The 23,058-nt window shown below is 50.7% G+C and overlaps 1 protein-coding gene across 13 annotated transcripts in view; it reads left to right on the top strand.

Moving 5' to 3' along the window:
- The window catches only part of Rapgef1 (Rap guanine nucleotide exchange factor 1), a 118,660-nt gene that overhangs the window by 77,527 nt on the left and 18,075 nt on the right, over nucleotides 1-23,058 (top strand). For 4 of the 13 annotated variants that reach the window (XM_057754865.1, XM_057754869.1, XM_057754863.1 and 1 more), the window contains 8 exons: nucleotides 378-533; nucleotides 1,013-1,133; nucleotides 1,436-1,619; nucleotides 3,169-3,654; nucleotides 7,663-7,865; nucleotides 9,932-10,087; nucleotides 20,755-21,012; nucleotides 21,812-21,907. In XM_057754865.1, coding sequence (XP_057610848.1) covers nucleotides 378-533; nucleotides 1,013-1,133; nucleotides 1,436-1,619; nucleotides 3,169-3,654; nucleotides 7,663-7,865; nucleotides 9,932-10,087; nucleotides 20,755-21,012; nucleotides 21,812-21,907 — 1,660 coding nt within the window. The remainder of the gene's footprint in view (nucleotides 1-377; nucleotides 534-1,012; nucleotides 1,134-1,435; nucleotides 1,620-3,168; nucleotides 3,655-7,662; nucleotides 7,866-9,931; nucleotides 10,088-20,754; nucleotides 21,013-21,811; nucleotides 21,908-23,058) is intronic. The other 9 variants (XM_057754875.1, XM_057754874.1, XM_057754876.1 and 6 more) reach the window with 5 other exon arrangements.

Here is a 23,058-nt window from a genome sequence, read left to right on the forward strand (position 1 = left end):
TGTAAGAGTGTACAAAAGGATGTGACTGCCTATTCTTAGCCCCCGGTGCCTGTCACTGCACCATGAACTCCCGAGAGCTTGGCGAGGGGTCATGGGAAATCTTGGATTATTTAATAAAGCTCAGTCAGTAGGATGTTGATACATGAACAGACTCCGAGGCCAGTGGCATGGTGTTTTCTGAGTAAGATGAGGACAGCCTTACTGTTTTGCATTTGTTTAAGGACTGGCCCGTGTTAAAAGTATGACACGTTATTTTAGAGCAGACTGGTAGCTGGTCAGTGATGAGACTCCATGGGAACCCCTAGCCCTCCCGCTCCCTCTCAGGACCTACGTGTACTCTGACTGTGTGTGAGCCCTAGATCTTTCCATTTCTCCAGCCACCCTGAGCTCCCTCTGACAGACCGAGAGATGGAGATTCTGAACAAGACGGCAACAGGTGTGTCACCATCCACTGAATTGCTCCCAGACTCCACTAGTGAAGAGGTTGCACCCCCCAAGCCCCCCTTACCTGGCATTCGGGTGGTTGATAACAGGTAATTATCCTAAATTCTTTTGGGGAAGTTTTTTTTTTTTTTCCCTAGTACCTCCCCATTAGTGACCTAATGTGGGGAGAAGATAGATGGCAGAGTGAGCCAAAGGGGTAATGGTGTGCTTGGGGAGAGACTTAGGACTTTGGCCCCTTAAATGCTCCAGTAGCTTGGCACTGTTGAGAAAGGACTGTCTCTGAGGATGGCCGGGCTCTGCCCCAGGGCCTTTGCACAGGCTCTGTGCTCTTACAGCCTTAGTTCTCTAGCCAGTGACACCAGGCATGATTTACTATGGAAGGAAAAGAATCCTTTGGTTTTGCTCTTTTAGAATTGATACAGTGATTGACAAGAGGTGAACAGGAGGCAGTTAAAGTGTGGAAATTGGGTGTGGAGAAAGAGCTTCAGTCACGTCTTCTTCCCTAAAACCATTTTAAAGTACTCTTGTTTGTGATGTACAGTTTGCCTGGATTTTCTGTCTCTTCTAGCCCACCAGCATTACCGCCCAAGAAAAGACAGTCTGCTCCATCCCCTACCCGAGTGGCTGTGGTAGCCCCTATGAGTCGAGCTACCAGTGGCTCCAGTTTACCTGTTGGAATCAATAGGCAGGTAATGTAGTCCATTTTTAGTTGGGAAAAGGACTGGAATTGGGTCCAAAAGCTGAAAGTTGCCCAATAGTCTTTAGACCAACTGTTACATCCAGAGACTTGTGGGAGGGCAATCCATGACCATCACCCCCACCTCCCATGACGTGGGCAGTGGACAAACCTTGGGCATCTCCCAAGGACATCCCTGTCCACACACGCCCACACTCCTCCCAGTTCCTATCCTGTCTCATCAGGATCCTACGCTGACATCAGAGATGGCCTCTGAGCCACTGGATGACTGAGGCTCCTTTGCATTCTTCCTAGGACTTTGATGTTGACTGTTACACCCAGAGGCGCCTGTCTGGAGGCAGCCGCTCCTGCGGTGGTGAGTCTCCTCGCTTGTCCCCCTGCAGCAGCACAGGCAAACTCAGCCGGTCAGACGAGCAGCTGTCCTCCCTAGACAGGGATAGTGGGCAATGCTCGCGGAACACAAGCTGTGAAACACTAGGTAAGCCACCATAGCCCTCCTCCTTCCAAAGCTTCCTGGGTCCAGTGATTCTGGGCCTGAGTCAACTGATTTCCAAGTGTTAGCTAGGTGACCTTGGTTAAATCCTTCAAAATCCAAGCCTCAGTTTGCAAAATTAGGAAAATTAGGATGGTGTCTGCTCTGAAAGAGGCTGAAAGTGTCTATGAAATCACAGCGCAGAGTCACACAGCCGATGCACAGGGAGTCACCCTCCTTACAGGTAGCCTGTCCATGTGCACACAGGGCTTTCTGTGGGGGAGTGAGCTCCTGAAGGTACCTGCAGAGGTTGAAAGCGTCAGGCAAGCAACTTCCCTATCCTGTTGGGCACCAGTGACAGAGGTCAGCAGGACCACTTAGCAGGGACTTGCTGGTACTCACCAGTTTGTGTCCTGAGAACTAGATCCTTTCCCTTCGGAGAAAGTATGCCCGGCACAAAGGGGAGATTATTGGCAAGGCTTGTCTGAGGAGGAAAACCTACAGAGAATGAAATGGTGACAATCCGGAGTCACCAGTGGGGATCGGATGAATGAGAGGACTTTGCTCTGGTGGGGTAGCCTGTAACTAGTGAAAGTCACTTATGGACAAACTGAGATCAGTGACATACTACTTTCTTAGTTAAATTAAAAAGGATGGAAACAGAGTGGCATATTAAGTTCCAGGCCAGTCTTGTCTACAGAGAGAATTTCAGGCCAGCCAGGGCTTCATAGTGAAACCATATCTCAAAAACAAACAGCAACAAAAAATGTGGGGATAGGGTTCTAGGGAAAAAAACACTTTGAGATTTTTGCTGGGCAGTGATAGCTCATACTATCACAGATGGATCTCTCTGAGTTCAAGGCCAGCCTGGCCTGTAGTTCCAGGACAGCCAGAGGTACACAAAACCTTGTCTTGGAAAAGAACCCCCCCACAAAAAAAATTACTTTCAAGAAAATACATCAAGATGTGAACTCTGATAGCCAGCCCTGGGTTCTTATTTTTCATGATCATTTGCCATTTGTCTTCAGTAGTCATGTGTATTTTTTTTTAAAGTAACCAAGTTGGAAAATGCTGGGAATATAGCTCTGTGGTAGAATACATACACAAAGCGCTGATTCCTTGAACCTCCCCCCAAAAAAAGCCGTATTTCATATTTGTGTGTGTACATGTATCAAAGTACAAAAACACAGAGACTATTATAGCACACAGCCATCTCACCACCTCTTTGACCTCAACAGTCAAGAGGCTGGAGAGATGACTCAGTGGTTAAGAACACTGACTGCCCTTCCAGAGGACCCAGGTTCAATTCCCAGGAACCACATGGCAGCTCACAGCTGTCTGTAACTCTAGTTCCAGGGAATCTGACACCCTTATGTAGGCAAAACACCAATACACATGAAATAAAATTAAATAAATTTTTTAAAAAGGGAATATCCAGTGAAGTAGAAGTCCCCAAGAGAGATGAAGCATCCCCTGTCCTCTGAGGGAGACTGAGCAGAGAAGGGCTGATGTCCTGGGGCTCACAGCTAAGGGTGTGTGTTCTGTTTGGTTTCAGATCACTATGACCCTGACTATGAATTCCTCCAGCAAGACCTCTCCAATGCAGACCAGATCCCTCCACAGGCAGCCTGCAGCCTCAGCCCACTACCAGAGTCCCTGGGGGAGGCTGGCCCACCCTTTCTTGGCCATACTTTCCAGCTGCCTCTGGGCAGCTGTCCCCAGCAGGAGGGGCAACAGACAGACACTCCACCTGCCCTTCCTGAGAAGAAGCGCAGGAGTGCAGCCTCCCAGACCACGGACAGCTCTGGCTGCAGGGTGTCCTATGAGCGACACCCCTCACAGTATGACAACATCTCAGAGGATGACCTGCAGAACCCAGTCCCAGTCCAGCCTGTACCCTACCCGCCCTTTGCTGCTGTCCTTCCCTTTCAGCAGGGAACTTCCTCAGCCCCTGTTGAATTTGTGGGTGATTTCAGTGCTCCGGAGTCAGCGGGTGACCCAGAGAAGCCACCTCCTCTACCAGAGAAGAAAAACAAACACAGTAAGTTCTCTGCACACTCCGTAAGCACATTTTGTAAGCCTCTGAACAGGTCTGTGTTTTGCTTAGCCCAGGCATGAGACCAAATCCAAGTCCATAGCCTCGTTCTTTCCTATAGAATAGACTCATAGGTACACGGTGGATGTTTCCAGGGGCCTGATGCTAGCATTATTCGTGGTCCTCAAAAGTGTAATTAGCTCATCTCTCCTTTTGTGGTCTTTGAAATCACAGGCCTGATGCTCCTAAATGCCTCTTCTCTATAGATGTAGTTCATTGACCCTTTTGGCCTGAACACACAGTAACAAAGGCAGCTGAGTGTGTCATGGCACACAGAGCAGCACTGCAGTAACATACACATGAAATGGACATTTGAGCACACACAGAGCCTTGCTAGTCCTGGGAGGGATGTTCTGAGCGTGGTCGGGGTGCTCACAGTGACCTGGATCAGAGCTGGCTGGCTGGAGGACTGAGGTCAGCTCTTGACCTAGATGTCTTAATAGATGGGTGTCACTGGGCTGGGAGAGTCTGGAAGGTGGGCTGTCTGTGTTTTGGATGGTTTCCAACTGTAAGTTTGCCATAGCATTACTAAGTAACATTCTGGACATTCCATCTTTTCTCCCTCCCCAACTGCTCCACTTGGGAGACTTGCAGGCCACAGCGCCCCGCCCTCTCCCCCGCCTCACTAACACCGTCCTTGGATTTTCCCTGGTAGACCAGCTGTCACCATTTTGATGTGTGTGGCGACATCAGCTGTGGTGCAAATCCAGCAACAGCACCTAAAACTAGATCCTACGCTTCTGACTCCCTGACAGGGGCTTCCCACTCCCAAAGGAAGGGCTGCCTCGTTAAACCCAGCAGAGCCATCCCTCCACACCCAGGATGTCTCACAACTTTGTGCTAGCCTTGGGGAGGTGGTCCCCAGCTAAGAGAGAGGGTAGGTCTGCAAGCTAATGGTGTCATTTCCTGTGTCCTGCAAACTCACTCACTACTGACCAAGCTCTGCTGAGAAGACTCACAGCAGTTGGGGACAGCTCTTTCTGAACCTCTCCTTTCGCCCACTCTACCAGAGCACTGTACTGTGGGAGGGAGCTCCTTCTCATCAGAGGGGTCCTGTGGACTAGGGTGTGAGGCAGGACTGTGTCTGTTCAAGTGTAGCCGGTGTGTGGTGCTGCCCAGCCAGGAAGACTCCTCCTGTTTGTAGCTCTTAGAACAAGAGTGGCTGAGCTTCTGAAGCAGAGCCTGTGGAGAGAAAAGTGGCAGGTAGAGGCAAAGCCATTGTTTCTGTTAGTCTGTCTCAAGAGGCTGAAATGTCTCTTTGTGGTGTGAGATGACTGAAGCTCTGTCCTTTTGTGACCAGAACCAAAGGCTCAAGTGTGATGGCCCTGAGCAAAGCCTGTAGTTCTGCAGACCAGGTCTCGGTGCTAGAACTGGCCTCAGGAGCAAATGAGAGGCAGATCAAGCCTGGCTGGCACCGAGAAGGATGGGCTTTGCCCTCCATCTTTAAGACCCACTGTATTTTCAAATAGAGGTCTTTTTTTCTCCCCTCCCCCATGCAAGGGTCATTTTTCTGTGTCAGTGAGAGAGCTCAGAGCGTGAAGCATCTTGAGCTCAGTCCGGGCCCGGAGTCTGCCTGTCACTCGCCAGGGGACTATTGGGGAGTTCCACCTGAGAGTGGGTGGAAGCTTCACAGAACTGCTCTTAGGGAAAGAATGAGGAAATGGTATCCCTTGTGTTCGGCACCTCTAAAGAAAGCTCACACGGGCAGTTCTGATGCCATAGTATGTCATCACGGAGAAGGGTGCCCTGACGTCATGATGGACCCTGGCTCTCCTTGTTAGGAGTAGCCCATGGGAGCACCTGAATGCAGTGGGACCCCTAGTGTTCTCAGAACCTGGGTGCCTGAAGAAGTGCCTGCAGCCAAGCATCCCTAGCCTTGCAAGAAGCTCTGGCATCTGAGCCACTGCACAATATGGGAAAGAACTGTATCGTAGTTCTGGGAGGGTGAGCCTCATTGCTGTTCTTTTGTGTGTAGCTAGCAGATCTCTACCAGGACCTCAGCATAGGAGTTTCGAAAGGCCTGGAGAGACCCAGTTTGATGGCATGTTGGGTACATGGGGTTGCTTGGCCCTTCTGGAAAACCATGGTGAGACTAGGGTCACACCTGGGCTGTGACTGAACAAGAATACAGTAACATCACTGTGGGGCTTAAGGGGCAATGAGAGCACTTCTCTTCTGGGTTCTGCCATGGGGAGCATAGCCATTTCTGTCAGTGCACAGCGGAGCTAACAAGTTCTTCTGAATTCTGTGAAATAAACATGGCAGCCTTCCTTTCAGCAAGGATACCAGGAGGACCTGCCAAGAGAGCACTTTTGCCAACACCCTCAGCCCCACATGCTCTCCCTTCCTCAGGCTGTCCTCCTATGCTGCCTGGAGAGTGGACTCCTAACCCTGGTTATCAGAAACATGCCCACACTGCAGAGCAGGTGCTCCTTGGGGTAAAGCTGAAGGAGAAACTGTCTGCCTGGAAGATGCAGAAGACTGCATCTTTGCAGCCTTTGACCCAGGTCCTTTACGTCACAGTTGTTATTCTTGCTCTCTCTAGGAGTGAATTAGTTGATACTCAGCCTTGACCAGGTTTCTCGCTACCATCCCTTCCCTATATACATCCCATGTATGTAGGGATGGTTCAGGACATAGATGGAAGGCCTACATTCAAGCCCCTAGGCATAATGTTCTGACCCTTTCCCCAGAACCCTCTAGCTCTAGTTACAGTGGGACCCATGTAACTCAGAAACAAAGCACTCACTGACTCTGCACTTGAGGGTGAAGACCCTGCACCTGCTGTGTAGAGAGGCACCTGCTAGGTGAGAGCATGAGGTGTGACAGCTGAGCTTTGGTTCCCCGGCTTCTCAACTCCCCAGGCACATGAGGTCCCTGTTATTGTTGGCTGCCACCCTGCTGAGGCAGAGAGGCTGTGACAGCATTGCCAGGCAGACAGGTTGTGACAGGCAGCTCTGCTGGGAGACATCAGCTTAGCCTCCATGTACAAGGATGGTAATAGCAGGGGTGGAAAAGATGTATCTGTGCACTTTCTCTCTCACCCTCTCTGCTCTTGCTGGTCTGCCTGTGTCCCTTCAGCTAGAGAGGAAGCCCCTTGAGCTAACAAGTCCCTAGAGGTGCCTGCTGGAAAATGTTTCATTTACCCATTCTACAAATAAACCAAACATGGCCCCTGCCCTGCTAGAGGGCAGCCCTTAAGGGGAAGGCAGTAAATCCTACTCTTTTGTTTGTTTTGTTTTGTTTTGTTTTTTTCAAGACGCGGTTTCTCTGTGTAGCCTTGGCTATCCTGGAACTTGGCCCTGAACTCAGAGGCCAGCCTGCCTCTGCCTTATAAGTGCTGGGATTGAAGCTGTGTACCACCACTGCCCGGCTCTATCTATTTTTTAAATATTCTGTTCTGCATCACTGTCTCCCACAACAGCTCCTTTATATTCCTGCCTATCACTGAACAGGCTTAGAATCATTTCAGGTTACCACGGGTCAGGCCTTATGTGTGTTCATTATCTGATACAAGATAATACAGCCGAGGATGACCCCAAGGGCAGGCTGAGGCTGAACAGCCCTTCAGAGCCTTGGGTATTGCTGAGCATGGAAACCCCCAGCACCTCTGCGGGGAGAGTGCAAAGTGCCCCTTTTGCTTACTTTAACAGAACTCTATGTTTGTAGAGCTGTTTCCGCTCACAACAGCACTAAATGGAAAGGACAAAATTTCCCATATTCACAACCTCCCTAATGTTGATACCCCCGGCAGAGTGGGACATCTGTTACAGTGGAAGAGCCTAACTGACAGTCATCACTCCCAGAGTCTGCCATGCACAGGAGGGTTCTGTGAGCGCATCCAGCTGGGTGATGGCACATGTCCACCTTTGTAGTAGCACCAGAGTCGCATCCCGGCTCTGCGGGGCTCTGTGGGCTCACTGTGGTGAGAACAGCAGCCCCCTCTGTCTACAGTGCTGGCCTACATGCAGCTGCTCGAAGACTACTCAGAGCCACAGCCCTCCATGTTCTACCAGACCCCGCAGAGTGAGCACATCTACCAGCAGAAGAACAAGATGCTCATGGAGGTCTACGGCTTCAGCGACTCCTTCTGCGGCAGCGACTCCACGCAGGAGCTGGCCCCCCCACCCGCTCTGCCCCCCAAGCAGCGGCAGCTGGTAAGCAGTTCCCCATCTGTGTCCTTGGCACTGCTGCTGGTGACCAGAACTTCCAAAACCAGAGCGGTCCTGCTGGGGCCAGGTTGAACCTGCTTTTCATGCATTAGATGTGTTCAAGTCATTATGTCCCACATGGTGCCTCCAATTCCTCCCCAGATACATTGCCATCTTCTCTGAGGGCAGAGGGCCTCTCCAGAGAAGCCTGTGTAGCTGGGGCAGACTTGTGCTCGGAATGTTTGATTTCTCTACTGACAGTCTCTGTGTCTTTCCTTTCTTCTTTGCCTCTAATATAGACCTCATAGACAGGAGGGACTCAGTCAAAGCACAGAGCACTGTCTGTATGCAGCCATCTGTGGACTTGACTTCCATAATGGGCCTAACTGTATAGAGTGACTTCCATCCCGGTCCTGGCCAGGGATGGCCCCATGGGAACAAGTTCCACTGAAGCAGAATGGCTTCAGATAGAGACACTTTGTGCTGCAAACCCAGCAGTGTCCTCCTTTTCACACCTCTGTGGTGGATCCCGCCTGGCGTGCATACTCACCCGGGCAGCGGAGCACTGACCCTGCCAATGCTTCTTTGTTCTCCTTGCTGCTAGTACACACTGGGCTTCAGGGTCAGAGCCACTGTTCCAACCAAACTCTGCAGAGCCAAAGTCTTAATCATTGCAGAGCTGGGTGGGCTGCTTTACTACTTTGCTGGTCAGTCAGTCCAGTTTCTAGCTAGAGAAGGGACATGCGTGGCAAGCTAAAGCCCTTTTCTGTGAGAGGAAGTAAGTGCCTAGGGCTTGGCTTAGCCTCAGACTTCTGAGCTGTTCAGCCTTTGCAGGCCATAGCCAGGCAACTCAGCAGGGATTGCTTCTCCTGAGAAGCTCTGGGCCTGAGAGAGGAAAGATTGAACCCTGGGATCTGTGAACCTGGAGTTCTAGCCCTGTGATGGTACTACACCACTCTGCAGTTCTTTCCCAGATCTTCTTTATAAGAATAGAAATGTGAACCTGGGACCACTGCTGACCAATCCATGACCTGTGAGTTGCCCTTGAGCATCTCTGTGCTGGACAGTCCGCAGACTCCGAACAGCTAGAGGCAGGTTCCTCACATGCATGTAGAACAGAACTATTCCAAGGGTGTAACAGGAGGCCAGCTGTCCTACCATGCAGTGGGGTGGGGAGAGATCAGCTAGTTAGGGACCTCCCCAGGCAGGTTGGGTATACACAGCCCTCATCATAGTTCCTGATCTCTCCAAGAGATCTCCAAAGAGAGGCTGGGAACTAGAACTTATCCCCAGGCCACAGCTATCCAAAGACCTAGAAGTCAAAGCCCAGCTCCAGGTGAGCCCTGGCCTACCACAGGACAGGCTGTGCTAGTTGCTGGTTCTGTCCTATCTCCAGCACACACATACAGGAGCTGTGCACATCTTACACACAGATGTGGTAGCAATTACACTTACAGCAGTAGACAGCACTTGCAGTGCTGTGTGCATGGAACTTCATTTAGTCCTCCCCCTAAATGTACACAGAAGGTGCAAGAGTTCACCACAATTTCCACCTAGCTCTTTAAGAAATGCCCAAGCTGGATGGTGGTGGCGCACACCTTTAATCCCAGCATGCGGGAGGCAGAGGCAGGCAGATCTCTGTGAGTTCAAGACCAACCTGGTCTACACAACTGGTTCCAGGACAGTCAGGACTATTACACAGAGAAACCCTGTCTCAAAAAGACAAAAAAGAAAGAACATCCCCAGACCAGCAGCAGGTGGTCTCTGATGGGCTCCAGATTAAAGCACAGGTAGACTGACGTGGACTGACTCTCTCTGAGCTCTGAGGCCAAAATGACCATGCAGATCTACTCCACTCTAAAGAGTTCAGGGTGCTGGGTCAGCCCAAGTCTGTGTGGCCTCAGCCCACTTGTCCTCTGCAGTCTTCTGAAAGCTGATACTAGAATCTCCTTCGGCAGCCTTTGGCAGAGTCAGGACTCCCCTCAGCATATTAGACCCCACAGCTACACTGCCTATGCTGACCATTCTCTGCTTTCTCCTCCTCCCTGCCTTCTCTTCCACCCTCTGCCCAGCAGGCCTCCTATGCTGCTTCTTCCTTCTCTGTCTCCTACTGTGTCCAGCAAACTAAAGTGGCCTTCACCCCCGAGGACGGCAGTGCCACTCAGGGCCTCAGTGTGTCCGTGTCTAACTCCTTTCTCAGCCGGCACGGCAGCTTGCCTGTGCCCTCGGTGAGTCATTCCCTCCCTGTTCTTCTTCGCTTGGAAACTTGTACAGTTAATGCCTGAAGCCTCCCGGACAGTGATGTTCCCATTATCAGTCCTGTCCTTCTACAGACCCCTGCCTGTCCACAGGAGAGAATCTGAATACTTGATTCCCTGGGCCTTGGGGACTGTAGTTGAGGGTGGTATGGGAGTGGAGGTGTGGACTGTCCTGTCTGGAGCTTGGCAGTGACACAGAGCGCAGCCATTTCTGCTTTTGTGTTCTGGTTTTCCTGAGGCAGTGTTTAAGGGGGAGTAATCCTCACACAGAGAGCAGGCAATTGGGTGCAAGAGCAATGGTTGTTGGGTGCCCCTGCTTACCTCGTGCTATGTAAACAGCCAGAGTCCTGTGTCTTTGCCCAAGGTTCGCGTAGGAAGGTGGTGTGCTAATCTGCCCAGGCAGACATCCTTGGGACCTAGACTGGGACTGTCGGGCTAGCTTGTCACTACTGCTGGACTGGTCTAGGCTTGTTCTTGTAGCGGCTGGCAGAGTTCCAAGGAAAAAAGTGGAAAAGCATCAGGCACCCTGTGGCCAAAGCTCAGAACAGGCTCAGGGTCACCACATGGCAGCACTCAATGGGGTCACTTGTTGGAGACAAGGAGACCCTGCTCCTGAAGGGAGGTCCTGCCTGACACCTTGACACAGGCCAGTGTGGAGAGGACTAGACCAATCTGTAGACAGCTCCATGGTAACACACAAAGAGACCTAACCTCCTGGAGTCTGCATCTGCTGCAGAGCCGAAGCAGCCCTCTCTCCTCCCGTGATCTTTTCCACAAGGCTCAAAGGGAAGGGTGGAGCCAAGCTCACTTCCCTAGAAACAGCTTGTGCTCAAGTATTGACTTCTTTCTGGGCCTCAGTCTTCTCAGGAGTCAAAGTGTGATCGAGAGAACCATATCAGATCACAGGAAGCACTCCATGTACATGGGAAGCTTAGAAGCTGTATCACTGCCCTCGAGTTCCAGGCTCCAGTCTTGTCCTGCTTCTCACCCTGTGCTCAGGAGTAAAGTGGTACCCACCTCTCATTTCCTCCCTGAAAGGTTTGGATAGGTGACAGTAGAACTTGCCCAGGTTCCAAGTTGTTTTTGTCTGGTGTCCACCTTTGTCTAGGGTTTGCAATTCAATGCCCAGAGACTTCCTTCTCATAGTGCTCAGCAGTACTGGGTATATAGGACAGGGTGAGTTACCTCTGCCCTACCACATGGGTAGCCTGGTTTCTCAAAAGGCACCTCTAGCAAGCTCCCTCCACCGAGCTTTCAAAATTTGGTTTTAGACAACCCTAGCCCTTCCTTGACTGTTACACACACACACACACACTCACACACAACTAGTTTCTACTTATCCCTTTTGAGCTGTTAGTAGAGGACTGTAGGTGAACTGTTTGCTACAGAACTGCAGAACATTCAAGGGCATTTTCTTAGGTCTGGGTCTGAGTGTGTCACTGTTGTGGAATGTTGAGGCATTTTGCATTTGTGACTCTGTATTCTTAGCTCCAGCTCCAGGAAAGAGTCCAAGGGGCCACACTAAAAGGATGCATTATTTCAATAAAAGAAACCATGAGTAATGGTTTAAATGCTTGGAGTGTGTGTCACTTGATAGGTAGAACCCAGGGAAGTGATTTAGTGTCATGCCAGGCCTTCACATAGTCTCTGGTTGATTCTAAGATGAGCCTAGACATGAGGTTCCACACTGTGATGAGAGCAAGTGTGGGCTAGCTACAAGAAGGGTGTCCTCATGCCTGAGAGGGGCTCATGGTTCAGTAAGGACAGTCAGATATGCTAAGAGAGACTAGGCTAAGCCAAGGTGAAATCAAACAAAGACATCAGGAGTCACAGTAAAAAGACGTGGGGCGAGAAAGAAGTTGGTTAGCATAAAAGGACAGTTGGTGTCTGAGAGACAAATGACAAGGAAAGAAGTCGAACATGTTGCAAACCCAGGGCCTTGCTTCAGGGATGGTGGCCAGGAAGCCCGTCTGGAGCATAAGCACAGGGACTGTGCTCACAGGGGTGGTCTAGAGAATGACAGCGCAGCTATCCCATGTGTCCATAGGATCAGCTTCCTTTGTTCAGCATGGCCCTTGGTGTCGGCTGAGCCTGGAATTTGGTCCCTAAGTGGGCTGCAGCCTCAGCTACTAGACACAGTGTTAGCTTCCAGCACACAGCCTCCTATGCTTTCCTGCTGATGTGGGCATCACTCCCAAAGACTTGGACAACAGCCAAGAAAATTGTATATCTTCAGGGTCATTAAAACCTGCTTGGCAGCAAAGGTGCTGAAAGAAGTGAGGAGGAGACTAAAGCAAGAAGTGTGGGAAGCCAGGAAGCCTTTGCCGAGGCTAGGCGGCTGCCTGTCCTCGTACCCGTGGCCTCATCTCACCGTGGGCCTGCTGTGTACATGTGTTTGAGAGGTAGCCTCCCTGCCTTTCCCAAGCTACCAAGCTCCCTAAGACTTCAGATTTGGAGCCGGGCGGTGGTGGTGCACGTCTTTAATCCCAGCATTTGGGAGACAGAGGCAGGGGGATCTCTGTGAGTTCAAGGCCAGCCTGGTCTACAAGAGCTAGTTTCAGGATAGGCTCCAAAGATACAGAGAAACCCTGTCTCAAAAAAACAAAAACAAAGACTTCAGATTTGGTTCCAGGCCCTTCTTCCTGTCCCAGTCTCTCCTCCATGGCTTTGCAAGTTCTGCTTACCTGGGAGCTGCTTGGTGTGTCCTCATTGTAGCCTAGCTATGGAAATAGCCACCTTCCTCCCAGCCCTCCCCACACCTGAGTCCCAGCCCTCCCCTTTGCATGGCTCCTCTCTGTCCTGAGCAGTATGCCCTTGATCCGTAGTGACAGCTTTGAGACTCTTGGTGACCCTCTGTATACTGTGGAGCAGGTTGTAAGGAATCAGTCACCTCTCCCTTCTCCCAGATTGCCTTGTGCCCCTTTCTTTACTAGCATTCATTCTAGATCTTACCATCACCAAGACACCTATTGGGATGCTAGACTCTGTTGACAGGTTTCTTTTCCATCTAGTTCTGAATAAGTAAAATAGCTAGGTGGTTCCATTAGCTTATGAGAGCTTATGTTTAAATGTCCATAATGATGCTTATGATTAAAACAAAAACCTTTGGGATAAAAAAAGCTAAGTGTAGCCAGGCAGTAGTGTCTCATATCTCTAATCCCAGCACTCAGGAGGCAGTGGCAGGCGGATATCTGAGTTCTAGGACAGCCAGGGGTACACAGAGAAACCCTATCTTGACACCCCTGAAACTACCCGATCCCCCCAAAAGCTAAGTGCATGTCATCATGGACCCCAGTGTTTTGAAAAGGGCTTTAAAGCAGCTGCTATCCCATTCTGGACTTAGACAGTTCCTTCTCCAAGCAGTTGGATCCAGATTTTGGGGCTTCACACGTTTCCTTTGCTGAAGACCCAGGCCTCATAGAAACACTTGGCTTGTGTGTTATCATAGATAAAGCCAGAGCCACCTCCTGAGATGTAGGACTGGCTTCTTACAACTCCACCACTGTTCCTATGTCTCTCCTGACTGTGAGCTGTTCCTGAGAATTCACCCAAAAGCCATCCCAGACACCATGGGCACACCACCTGGTCTAAACACCAAACAGGAAGGAGGGAGATGAAAGAGAAAGAATAGGAGAATAAGGGTGGGCAGGAAAGGGTACTGTCCATGATGGGGCACAAGACAGGCTCAAACTGCTTTGCATATCACAAGCCACCCTTGCTTGTCCTACCTCATCTTGTCTTTACTGACTTCCTGCCCTAAGCAAAGCTAAATCACTGACACAGGAGAGGGAGGGATGTGGGGGTGGAACCCAGTAGCCCAGGGGCAAAGAGATGTTGTTCAGAGCCATTTTCCCTCCTGGTTTGTTCCCTGGGCCTGGCTTCATGGGTTTTCATGAAAAGTTCCTGGCATTATTACCAATAGGGGGTTTCCCCTTGTGGGGAAACCTGCTCAGTGGAAAGCCACTGCATAGACCCCCTGACTCGCTGAATGGAGTTCAGCAATACAATATAGTCTACAAGCCCAGATCTGATGTCCCAGAGTCTGTTTTCGTGCAGACTTGTGTCTTCCACTAGGCTCTGAGTTCCCTGAGGCCAGTCTGTAGCAGGTAGTGAGTGAATGAATGTTCACTCCTGTCTCACCTGACCACTTCTTCTCCTCTGTTCTGTGAGTAGCTTTACAAACACCATGTGTGCCCATGTTCATCATCCACACAGCCCCCAGGTCCTTCAGGACTGCAGATCCTTTCATCTGGAGCTGGCACATTCTCTCCCATCTGCTGCCACTACCACACCCTGCCCTGTTCTCCCATGCCCCACTTCTGTGGTGAAATGTTCCCATCCCTGCAGTACCAGGCCCAACACTCACATGGTCTTCTGAGGCTGCAGCCAGTCCTTGAAATAAGCCATGGGCCCTGCAATAATCTCACCTTATGCTTTTCTGTCCTTATAGAAACCCCCAGGCCACTGCAGGCCAGCATTTGCCAAGTGCACATGCAGACTAGACCCTGCTCTGCACCTCCCAGAGCCTCCTAGAAAGACCAACTTCCTGCCGACCTGCATACCTCCTATGTCTCTCTCACCTGAAGAGAATCCACTGTATACATTCCCAGCTCAGAGAAGGGAGGGCAGAGCCGGGCGGTGGTGGCGCACGCCTTTAATCCCAGCACTCGGGAGGCAGAGGCAGGCGGATCTCTGGGAGTTCGAGACCAGCCTGGTCTACAAGAGCTAGTTCCAGGACAGGCTCCAAAGCCACAGAGAAGCCCTGTCTCGAAAAACCAAAAAAAAAAAAGAAAGAAAAGGGAGGGCAGGACCAAGCTGCCTCACCTTGCTGGGTACAAGGGAGTAGAATAGAGCCAGAGGTCAGTGCTCCTTGCCTGGGACTTTCACAAGCCGTGCTTCTGACATAACTATTCCACCCTCACCCTCCCCCCTTTGCTAGAGTTCTAGGCTTACTGTTGTCATCTATGCCCCAACATTTTGGCAGGTCAGGACTCTGGGACCAGCCCAGGACACAGAATGTTGCTGTAGCACCCTGCTTCATCTGATACCAAAGAGTCCAGCTTCCAGGAAGGTCACGTGATGATATGACCCCTGAGGGCACTGTTCCACATGGGTGGATATTGCCTTTCTTCCTTTGTCACACTGCCTGACCTCCTGTCCAGGACCTCCCTTACAGATCTGTGACCAAATGTTCTTCCCATTCAGGAGATGGGGACACCAAGGCAGAGAAGCTAAATCATCCGCTTGCAGTCTCAAGCTCGAGCCAAGGTTAGAACTCAGATCCCCTTCATGGAGAGTACAGTGTTAAATTGGCATTCATAAGCTATTTTTTTGGCCAAATAAATACCGAGACCCAGTGTAGCTGATCAGAGATGCCTCTTGGCTGACTTTGGAGGTGCGCGTGTTTGTATTGTCAAGCATTGCTGAAGGTAGCTTCCAGATCTAATGAGAGTTCTAAAGGCATGTTAGAGGTTGCCAAAGCCTCAAGCACATGAGAATAGTTCCCCCAATTGCTGGACTGAGTGGAGCTCCCTTCTAGTCAGCATCAAACCTTAGAGCTGAGGCCGTTCAGGTTGTACTGTAGTAAGCACACCGACCTTTCTGAAAGGCACTTGGGTTTGGGAGGCAGTGTGGCAGAACCAGGACTTTCACAGGAGCTTTTGAGCCATGGTTTTTCAAAATAAATGCACCAGGAAGTTTGTTTTAATGGGGAGAGACTATTTGGACATAGTGTGATGCTAATGTCACCCTTCGTGGTGAGGTCAGTGCTTGTGTCACTGCCTCTCTTTGCCAGGGACAAAGACGAGTAGAGGCTCCTGGCATCAGCTTTGTAACCCGACATTTGTCGTTGCAAACTGTAGTTCCTGTCATTAGCAGAAGAGCCTCAAATGAGAATCACCTCTGGATAAGATAGCCCCGAGTTAGCTTTGGTAAATGTGATGATGGGAGCAGGGAGTGGGAAGCAGTGTCACCCAGGACCCTGCCTGCCTGGCACCCTGGACATGATCATATCCCATCTCCCAAGGAGCCGTAGCAGTCTCCCCAGGTGAAGCTTGGCTTCCTACCTAGCCTTCTGCTGCTGTCTGTGCTGCATGCTGCTGACCACCTTGCTGAAGGCAGTGGGCTCTAAGCCCAGGACCACTGCTGAGCACAACACCCAGGGAGAGTCCAAGGAAACATTCCCAAATCAAAGAAACAACTTCCTGTGACCATGTTTAGTGGTCTTTTTAAAAAGCTGCTGTATGGTGACTTATCCGTATTCCTTTTCTTTCCATCTATCTATTTTGTTTTTTTGATACAGAGTTTCTCTGTGTAGCCTTGAGTGTCCTGGAACTCACTGTATAGACCATGCTGGCCTTGAACTCAGAGATCCACCTGCTTTTGCTTCCCCGAGTGCTGGGACTCCTCCTCTCCCAGCTCATATCCATATTTCTAAGAGTATCTAAAACCTAGCCATCCTGAGCATGTTTGATGCAGGGATGACCTGCAACAGCACAGTGAGTCTGTTTTTTATCATTGCAGCTCTCTTGCTGCCATACATGCTGGATCAGAGCTGGCCTGTGCTCCAACTCTCACTACTGACTACTGATTTGCTGGCTGCCCCTCACACCCTAGCTGCCTGGCCACCAAGGCAGCACAGGCTCCATCCCCTGGCACTTTTTTATGCCACTACTAACATAGAAAGAAAGTGTCACTGGAGCTTGACGAGCATAGGGTGGCTCTGCCTTTAATGAATTGACTACAAGCAAACGTAGACGGTTTCCCATCAGCCTCCACCATCTTTACTACAAAAATCAGTATTCTTATGAGCATTTCTTTTCAGAAGAGGCGACTGCTGCTTTCATCTTTTTTACCTGACAGTCAGGGCTTTGCTGTCTGCATCCATGCCTGGCTTATGTTACCTGCCCAGCACCCACACCAGCACCATACAATGCTCGGTGGAGGAAACCCCTCAGCAGATCAGGACACATAGGTGAACATCACCGCCCAGACCCTCAAGTGCCCCTTGCGGCACTGCCAACCCTGGAGCCAGCACCTCCACTCTGTTTTCATACAGGAGCCCTGAGTGTTCTAGAATCCTCAACCCAAACAGCCTTTCTCAGGCTATGAATACAAATTCCTGCTGCACAGGGATCTCAGAAACAAAACCAAGCACTCCCCAGATCCAAAAATAGACATCAGGCTGCCCTGGGGCGGGCGACTGTGCGATGGCCATCTGTGCCCTTCTGCCAGCGCTAGGGATGAACATGATCCTGAAGGGCCTGACAGAAGCAGGGCCTGTGGAAACAGTGTGATGCTGAGCCCAGCCCCCCAGTGCAGTTCTGGAATCCAGAGAGCCACCCAGAGCAGCCCAGGGCCAACAGTGCTTTGCGGTGATTGGAGAGGCTTTTCTGGCACGTCCCGCCCTTGGGAAGGTACTTCTCAAGCTTGGCTCTTGTCCCAGCATGACCGCATAACTGGAATGCCTGAGCAGTCTAGGAGCAGGGGCTGAAAAGGAGGGAGACATCCAGACCCCTTTGTCCTAGAGACTCAGCCTGCTCCTGCCCCTTCTTTTCTATTGACCCATCCCTACTCACTGCAGGACTGCTGCCACGGGCCTGGCAATGTGCTAGATACCTTAATTATTAATAAAATCAGCCAATGTGTGATATACCTATCACCCCAGCTAATTCGGAGGTTGACGGTAGAGGATTGTAAGTTCCAACCCAGCCTGAACAACATATCAAGGGATCCTTTCCCAGAAAACAAAAACGGAGCCGAGCAGTGGTGGCACAAATCTTTAATCCCAGCTCTCTGGTCTACAGAATGAGTTCCAGGACAGGCTCCAAAGCCACACAAACCCTGTCTCCAAAAATAAATAAATAAATAAAAATGAAAAAAAAAAAAAGAAAAAAAGCTGGCCCAGCAGTTAAGAGTGCTTGCTGCTCAGCAGGTAAGAGTGCTTGTTGCTCTTGCAGAGGGCCGAGTTGGAGTTCCAGTACCCACTTGGCAGCTCGCAAATGTCCATAGCTCCACTCATAGGGATCCAATGCCCTCTTCTGGACTCTGCAGCAAACACCATACACATAAAGTAAATAGGAAAAAAAAGAAAGGAAAAGCATGCAATTATTTAAAATAAATAAATGAAACCATTATCTGGGTGTAGTGGTACACAGCTGTAGTCCCAGCACTTGGGAAGTTGAGACAAGATTACAACCTGAGCTACATAGCCTGACCTTGTCTCAAAAAGAAAATTATACAGGGGTCTGACAAGATGGCTCAGTAGTAGCCAGGCATGGCTGCTACTCACACCTTTAATCCCCACACTTAGGAGTCAGAGGCAGATAGAGCTCTATGAGTTCAAGTAAGCCTGGTCTGCAGAGTGACTTCCAGGCCATTGAAGACTACATACTGAGACCTGTCCCCCTCCACAGACACACACATCAAAAAAAAAGATGGCTCAGCAGGTCAAGGTACATGTCATCAAGCCTGATGGCCTAGTTACATCCCTTGGAGCCATGTGGTGGAAGGAAAGAACCAGTTCTGACCTCCACATATACACTGTGGCATGCTCATGCTTATACACACATAAATAAGTAAATTAAATGTAATTTTAGATTTTGTTTAATTATAAGGTATCTATTCCTGAGCATCTGTTGGTCCAGCAAACATGTGTTGCCTCCTGTGAGGAACTTCAGCCCTAGTATTTGAATGACTTCTCTCCTCTTGGGGGCAGAAAAAGACAGCTGGTGTTGAATATAGGCCTGTTGCGCCAGCCATGCTGAGAACTTGTAGGACATGAGACCATAACTGTCTTCTGAGAGAAAGGTTGTCCTGTCCACCCCATTTGGGAGGGGGTGTTGTTTTGAGACAGGATTTCTATGTAACCCTGACTGTCTGTCTTGGAATTCACTATGTCGACCAGACTAACCTGAAACTTACAGAGATCCACCTGCCTCTGCCTCCTGAGTGCTGGGATTAAAGGTGTGCACCACCATGACCAGCCCAATAAATGTGTAGCCCAGGCTGGCCTCAAACTCATGATCCTCCTGCCTCCACCTCCTTTAGTAAATTACTAGTGTGCGCCACCACAACCAGCTCACCCCATTTTAAAGATGGAGAGACTAATACACAAGAACTTATTTGTGGCAGGGCAGTGGTGGCGCACGCCTTTAATCCCAGCACTCGGGAGGCAGAGGCAGGCGGATCTCTGGGAGTTCGAGGCCAGCCTGGTCTACAAGAGCTAGTTCCAGGACAGGCACCAAAGCTACAGAGAAACCCTGTCTCGAAAAACCAAAAAAAAAAAGAACTTATTTGTGCAAAGTTGGCACAATGGAAAAATGACAAGGTATGAGGGTGGGTGGTGTCAGAGGATCTGCTGAGAATCACAGCTGAATCAGAGTCTGAGGCAGAAACCTGCGCCAGTAGTCACCTTCAAAGGCTGCCTCAGTGACCAAGCTCTGTCACTAGGCTCCACAGCATCCTAGAGCAGTGCCACCACCTGGAGACCAAGTGTTCTTGGTCACTTCAGATTCAAACCCGAACATCTCCTTCAGTTGAAAGCTTCATTTCTTCTTCCTTCTTCTTTCCCCTGGTGGGTTCTGAAAACCATGCACCACAGCAAGTACACAGGGCACTCGGGTAAGCTGCGCACGTGTTTAAGTCGGCACCTGTGCTTGGTACGTGAGGCCGACAGCACTGCCAGGCGCCCCTCCTCACACTGTTCTCCCCGGGACTGAGGTGGTTAGCAGCGATGCACACTCCTTGGCTTGGGGACTTGGAGCATGCTCCTTGGGCCTCAGGAGCTGTGCAGACTTGCAGACACCTCTCAGTCTGGCATCTGACTTTTCTGTTGGATGAGAAGTTGGAGGAGTCATTCATGCCTGTGGCTCTGGGGTGACATCAGAGGGGTTGTAAAAATCACGGCATTTGCTGAAAAATACAAAGAGCAGGAGTGAAGAGAAAAATGAGGTCCAAGGAACTGTTGGTGTTTGTGTGGTGCAGCTCCTCCAGTCCCTTTTGAGGCACGTGCCCTCTTCCAAAGGGGCCTGAGATAGCTGAGCAGTGGTGGTGCACACTTTTAATCCCAGCACTCAGAAGGCAGAGGCAGGTGGATCTCTGTGTTTGAGGCCAGCGTGATCTACGGAGAGGGTTCCAGGACAGCCGAGGCCACACAGAAACCTTATCTTGAAAAAAGAGGGGAGGTTTATCACAATATTTAAAAGATGTTACAGTTGCCTTTTAAGGGATAAGCTAGAGAGGCATCCAAAAGATTCCAAATGAATAAATGCCTGTGACTTAGAGTTTAACCCTGGGAGTCTGAGAGGTGGAGTGGTAGAGCTTCCGTTTCCACCTCAAGACACATGTGGTCATCAGCATGGTGAGGAGGATGTCCTGTCATTGGACACCAGGGATCCCCTGCCCACATCCTGCTGTTCAGAGTGCTGGTCGGCGTCCAGCCTGAAGGCCTCTTTCTGAAGGCACTGTAGGCATGCGAGTCTGTAAGGGGGTCTGTCTGGCATGGCCAACAGCCCCTAATTAGGACAGAAAGGACAGCTCATTAGTGCGGAACCACAGCTAACCTAACCACCTTTTCTCTTGTCTGTTTTCTCCTTCCCACATTCTTGTTGTGTGTGTTTGCTGCCTGGGTTCTGTAGTACAAATCTGTGTTTAGGTCTTATTCCCAGGACTTCATGCCTCACCACCAAGCCTCCGTCCAACCTTTCCTTCCGCCTACCTCCTCTTCCTCTCCACATTTCCCACCTGTCCACGCGTCCCAGAGCTCGGACTTAGCGGTGCCCACCGTAAGCAGTCCGCCTCCCAGCACCGTGGACGGGCCTCTCTCGTCTTCTCAGGACAGCAGCTTTCATGGGAACCCTGTCCGCCTTCCTTCCGAAACCTCTTTCACTGACTCGGTGAGAACTCAGCACATACACATCTGTGCACATCTGCACGCAGGTCTACTACAGGGTTTAGAAAAATGATGCTGCTGCTCACAGAGGGCCTGTCCTCCCTCCTCCAGCCCAGTCAGCTGCTGGTGTGAGCCTCCTAGAAGCATGACCAGATTGGGGTCCTCAAAGACTAGTAGTGGTCCACCTGTTCCCAGAGCAGAAACCAAATCTTTTATATAGAATTCCCAGCATGCTAGGAATTGGGCTAGTGACCATTTAGAACAGTAAGTTGTCACAGGATCAAAAAGAAAACACTACAAGCTTTCTGATATGTGTCTGTAGAGAGGTCTAGACTTGTGGAGTAGAAGAGACAGAGATAAGGTTACCTGTGGGGCCCATGCCAGGGCCCCTGTACTTCACCGGTAGAGGGGCAGAGGGTTTTACAGGTGGGGACATTTCCAGTAACTAGAGTTGTCAAGTATGTTGCTTCTTGCCCACTGTACTGAGAACCCCTACAGGCCCTGCTACAGGCTAGGGACCCCCCCCACCCCTCGCAGAGCCTGCCACAAGTGGAGAGTTTCCAGAGTGGCTCTGAACACTTGGGGGGAGATCCAGCAGGAGACTGGGGCCTGGCTGCCACAGGGTCAGGAGGTAGTGAGAGCAGCTTTGTCCTCTGCCCTGGGGAAACACTTCCCAGGGAAAACTGAGGTGGCTCTCGGGCCTTTTTCTCTTCCTAATTGGCCTGCAGCTGTCCTCTCTAAGCTGTGGGGGCTGACCAGAGGGCCTAGCCCATTGTCTTCCCTTTTCCCCTGTCTCCCCCTAGAGCGAAAATGCCAGCAGCGAGGAAGTTGGTGGGGGTGACTATGTCAGTTTGTACTCCCCTGGCCAGACCAGCAAGGAGCTGGCTCCCTCTCGAGGAGTAAGTAACCTCAGGGGGTGGCCTTGTGCATGGGCCAGCAACTGCCCCCCTCGAGGTCGCTTTCCTTGCAGCTGCTTCTATTGGCTGAGCCTCCATAATCTCACTGGAAGCCAGCCCATCCTATGGAAGAGCATATGGCTTCCAGGGAGAGGTCTGCCCTGCTTCTGCTTCAGTGAGTACAGCACTTGTCAGAGCCTGGCTGGATGAGTCTTCTAGAAGTCTCCAGAAGCCACTGGTGTAGACTCTGGCCATAGCCCCTGCTGCTCTTTGGAATTTCTTCCCATCATCCCTCTAGTACTGCTTTCCCTCTTCCAAGAGATACTTTTACTCCTGCCCTTCAGTTCCTCCCAGCATGCCTCACTACCCTCAGCTACTCCCAAAGAAGCAGGGCAAGTGATGGAGATCCATGCTTGTCCTTCCTGAGAGCAGAATCCTTGAGGTCCATGCCTATGTTGTGCTGCTGCCCAGCTATGGCCTTAAGGTGCAAGGCTTCTTTGAAGCAGGAGGCTTTGCAAGTTTGGCTTCAGCAAAATGGGCAAATTGAGATGCTTCAAGTCACTGAGCCCAGGAGAATGAATGAGAAGTTCCTCTAGAGGATTAGGTCAGGCCTTCAAGGACTAGACCTCCACCAGGCATTACAGCACTGGCAAGCCCAGCCTGAATACCATGCCCATCCTCTGGTAGTCATGCCGTGATTCCCTGCCACGGTAGCTACCACCATCCCCCCCTTAACCACCTTAGAGTATACTTGAGGGAGTCTGTGCCCAATCCCCATGGCCCTTCCTCTGCCAGTGGATCCCTGCAGTACCAGCCCCACTGTGCTGTGCTCTCCCTGGTTCACGAGGCCTCTCTTCACCTCCACTCCACAACCGCTCAGGGACACTGGAGCTGTAATGCCATTGGGTATGGAGGCAGTCTCCTCAAGGCAGCTCATATTTGTGTGTTTGAGCAACTTGACTCTTTGAAACTCACTGGTTAAGGATCGTGACCCTGAAGACCCTGTAGGGAGTCAGGGGAGTTTGAGTGCAGTGAAGGATATACGCTTGGAAACAGACAACCCCAAAGGGTTCAAGTCTGCTGCCTACCGTTTACCAGCTGTGTAGTGTCCCTCAGCAGGCCCTTGACTTCCTTGTGGCCAGTTTCTAGTTTCC

Source organism: Chionomys nivalis, chromosome 22, assembly GCF_950005125.1.
Source record: "Chionomys nivalis chromosome 22, mChiNiv1.1, whole genome shotgun sequence".
In the NCBI taxonomy this organism is placed as follows: domain Eukaryota; kingdom Metazoa; phylum Chordata; class Mammalia; order Rodentia; family Cricetidae; genus Chionomys; species Chionomys nivalis.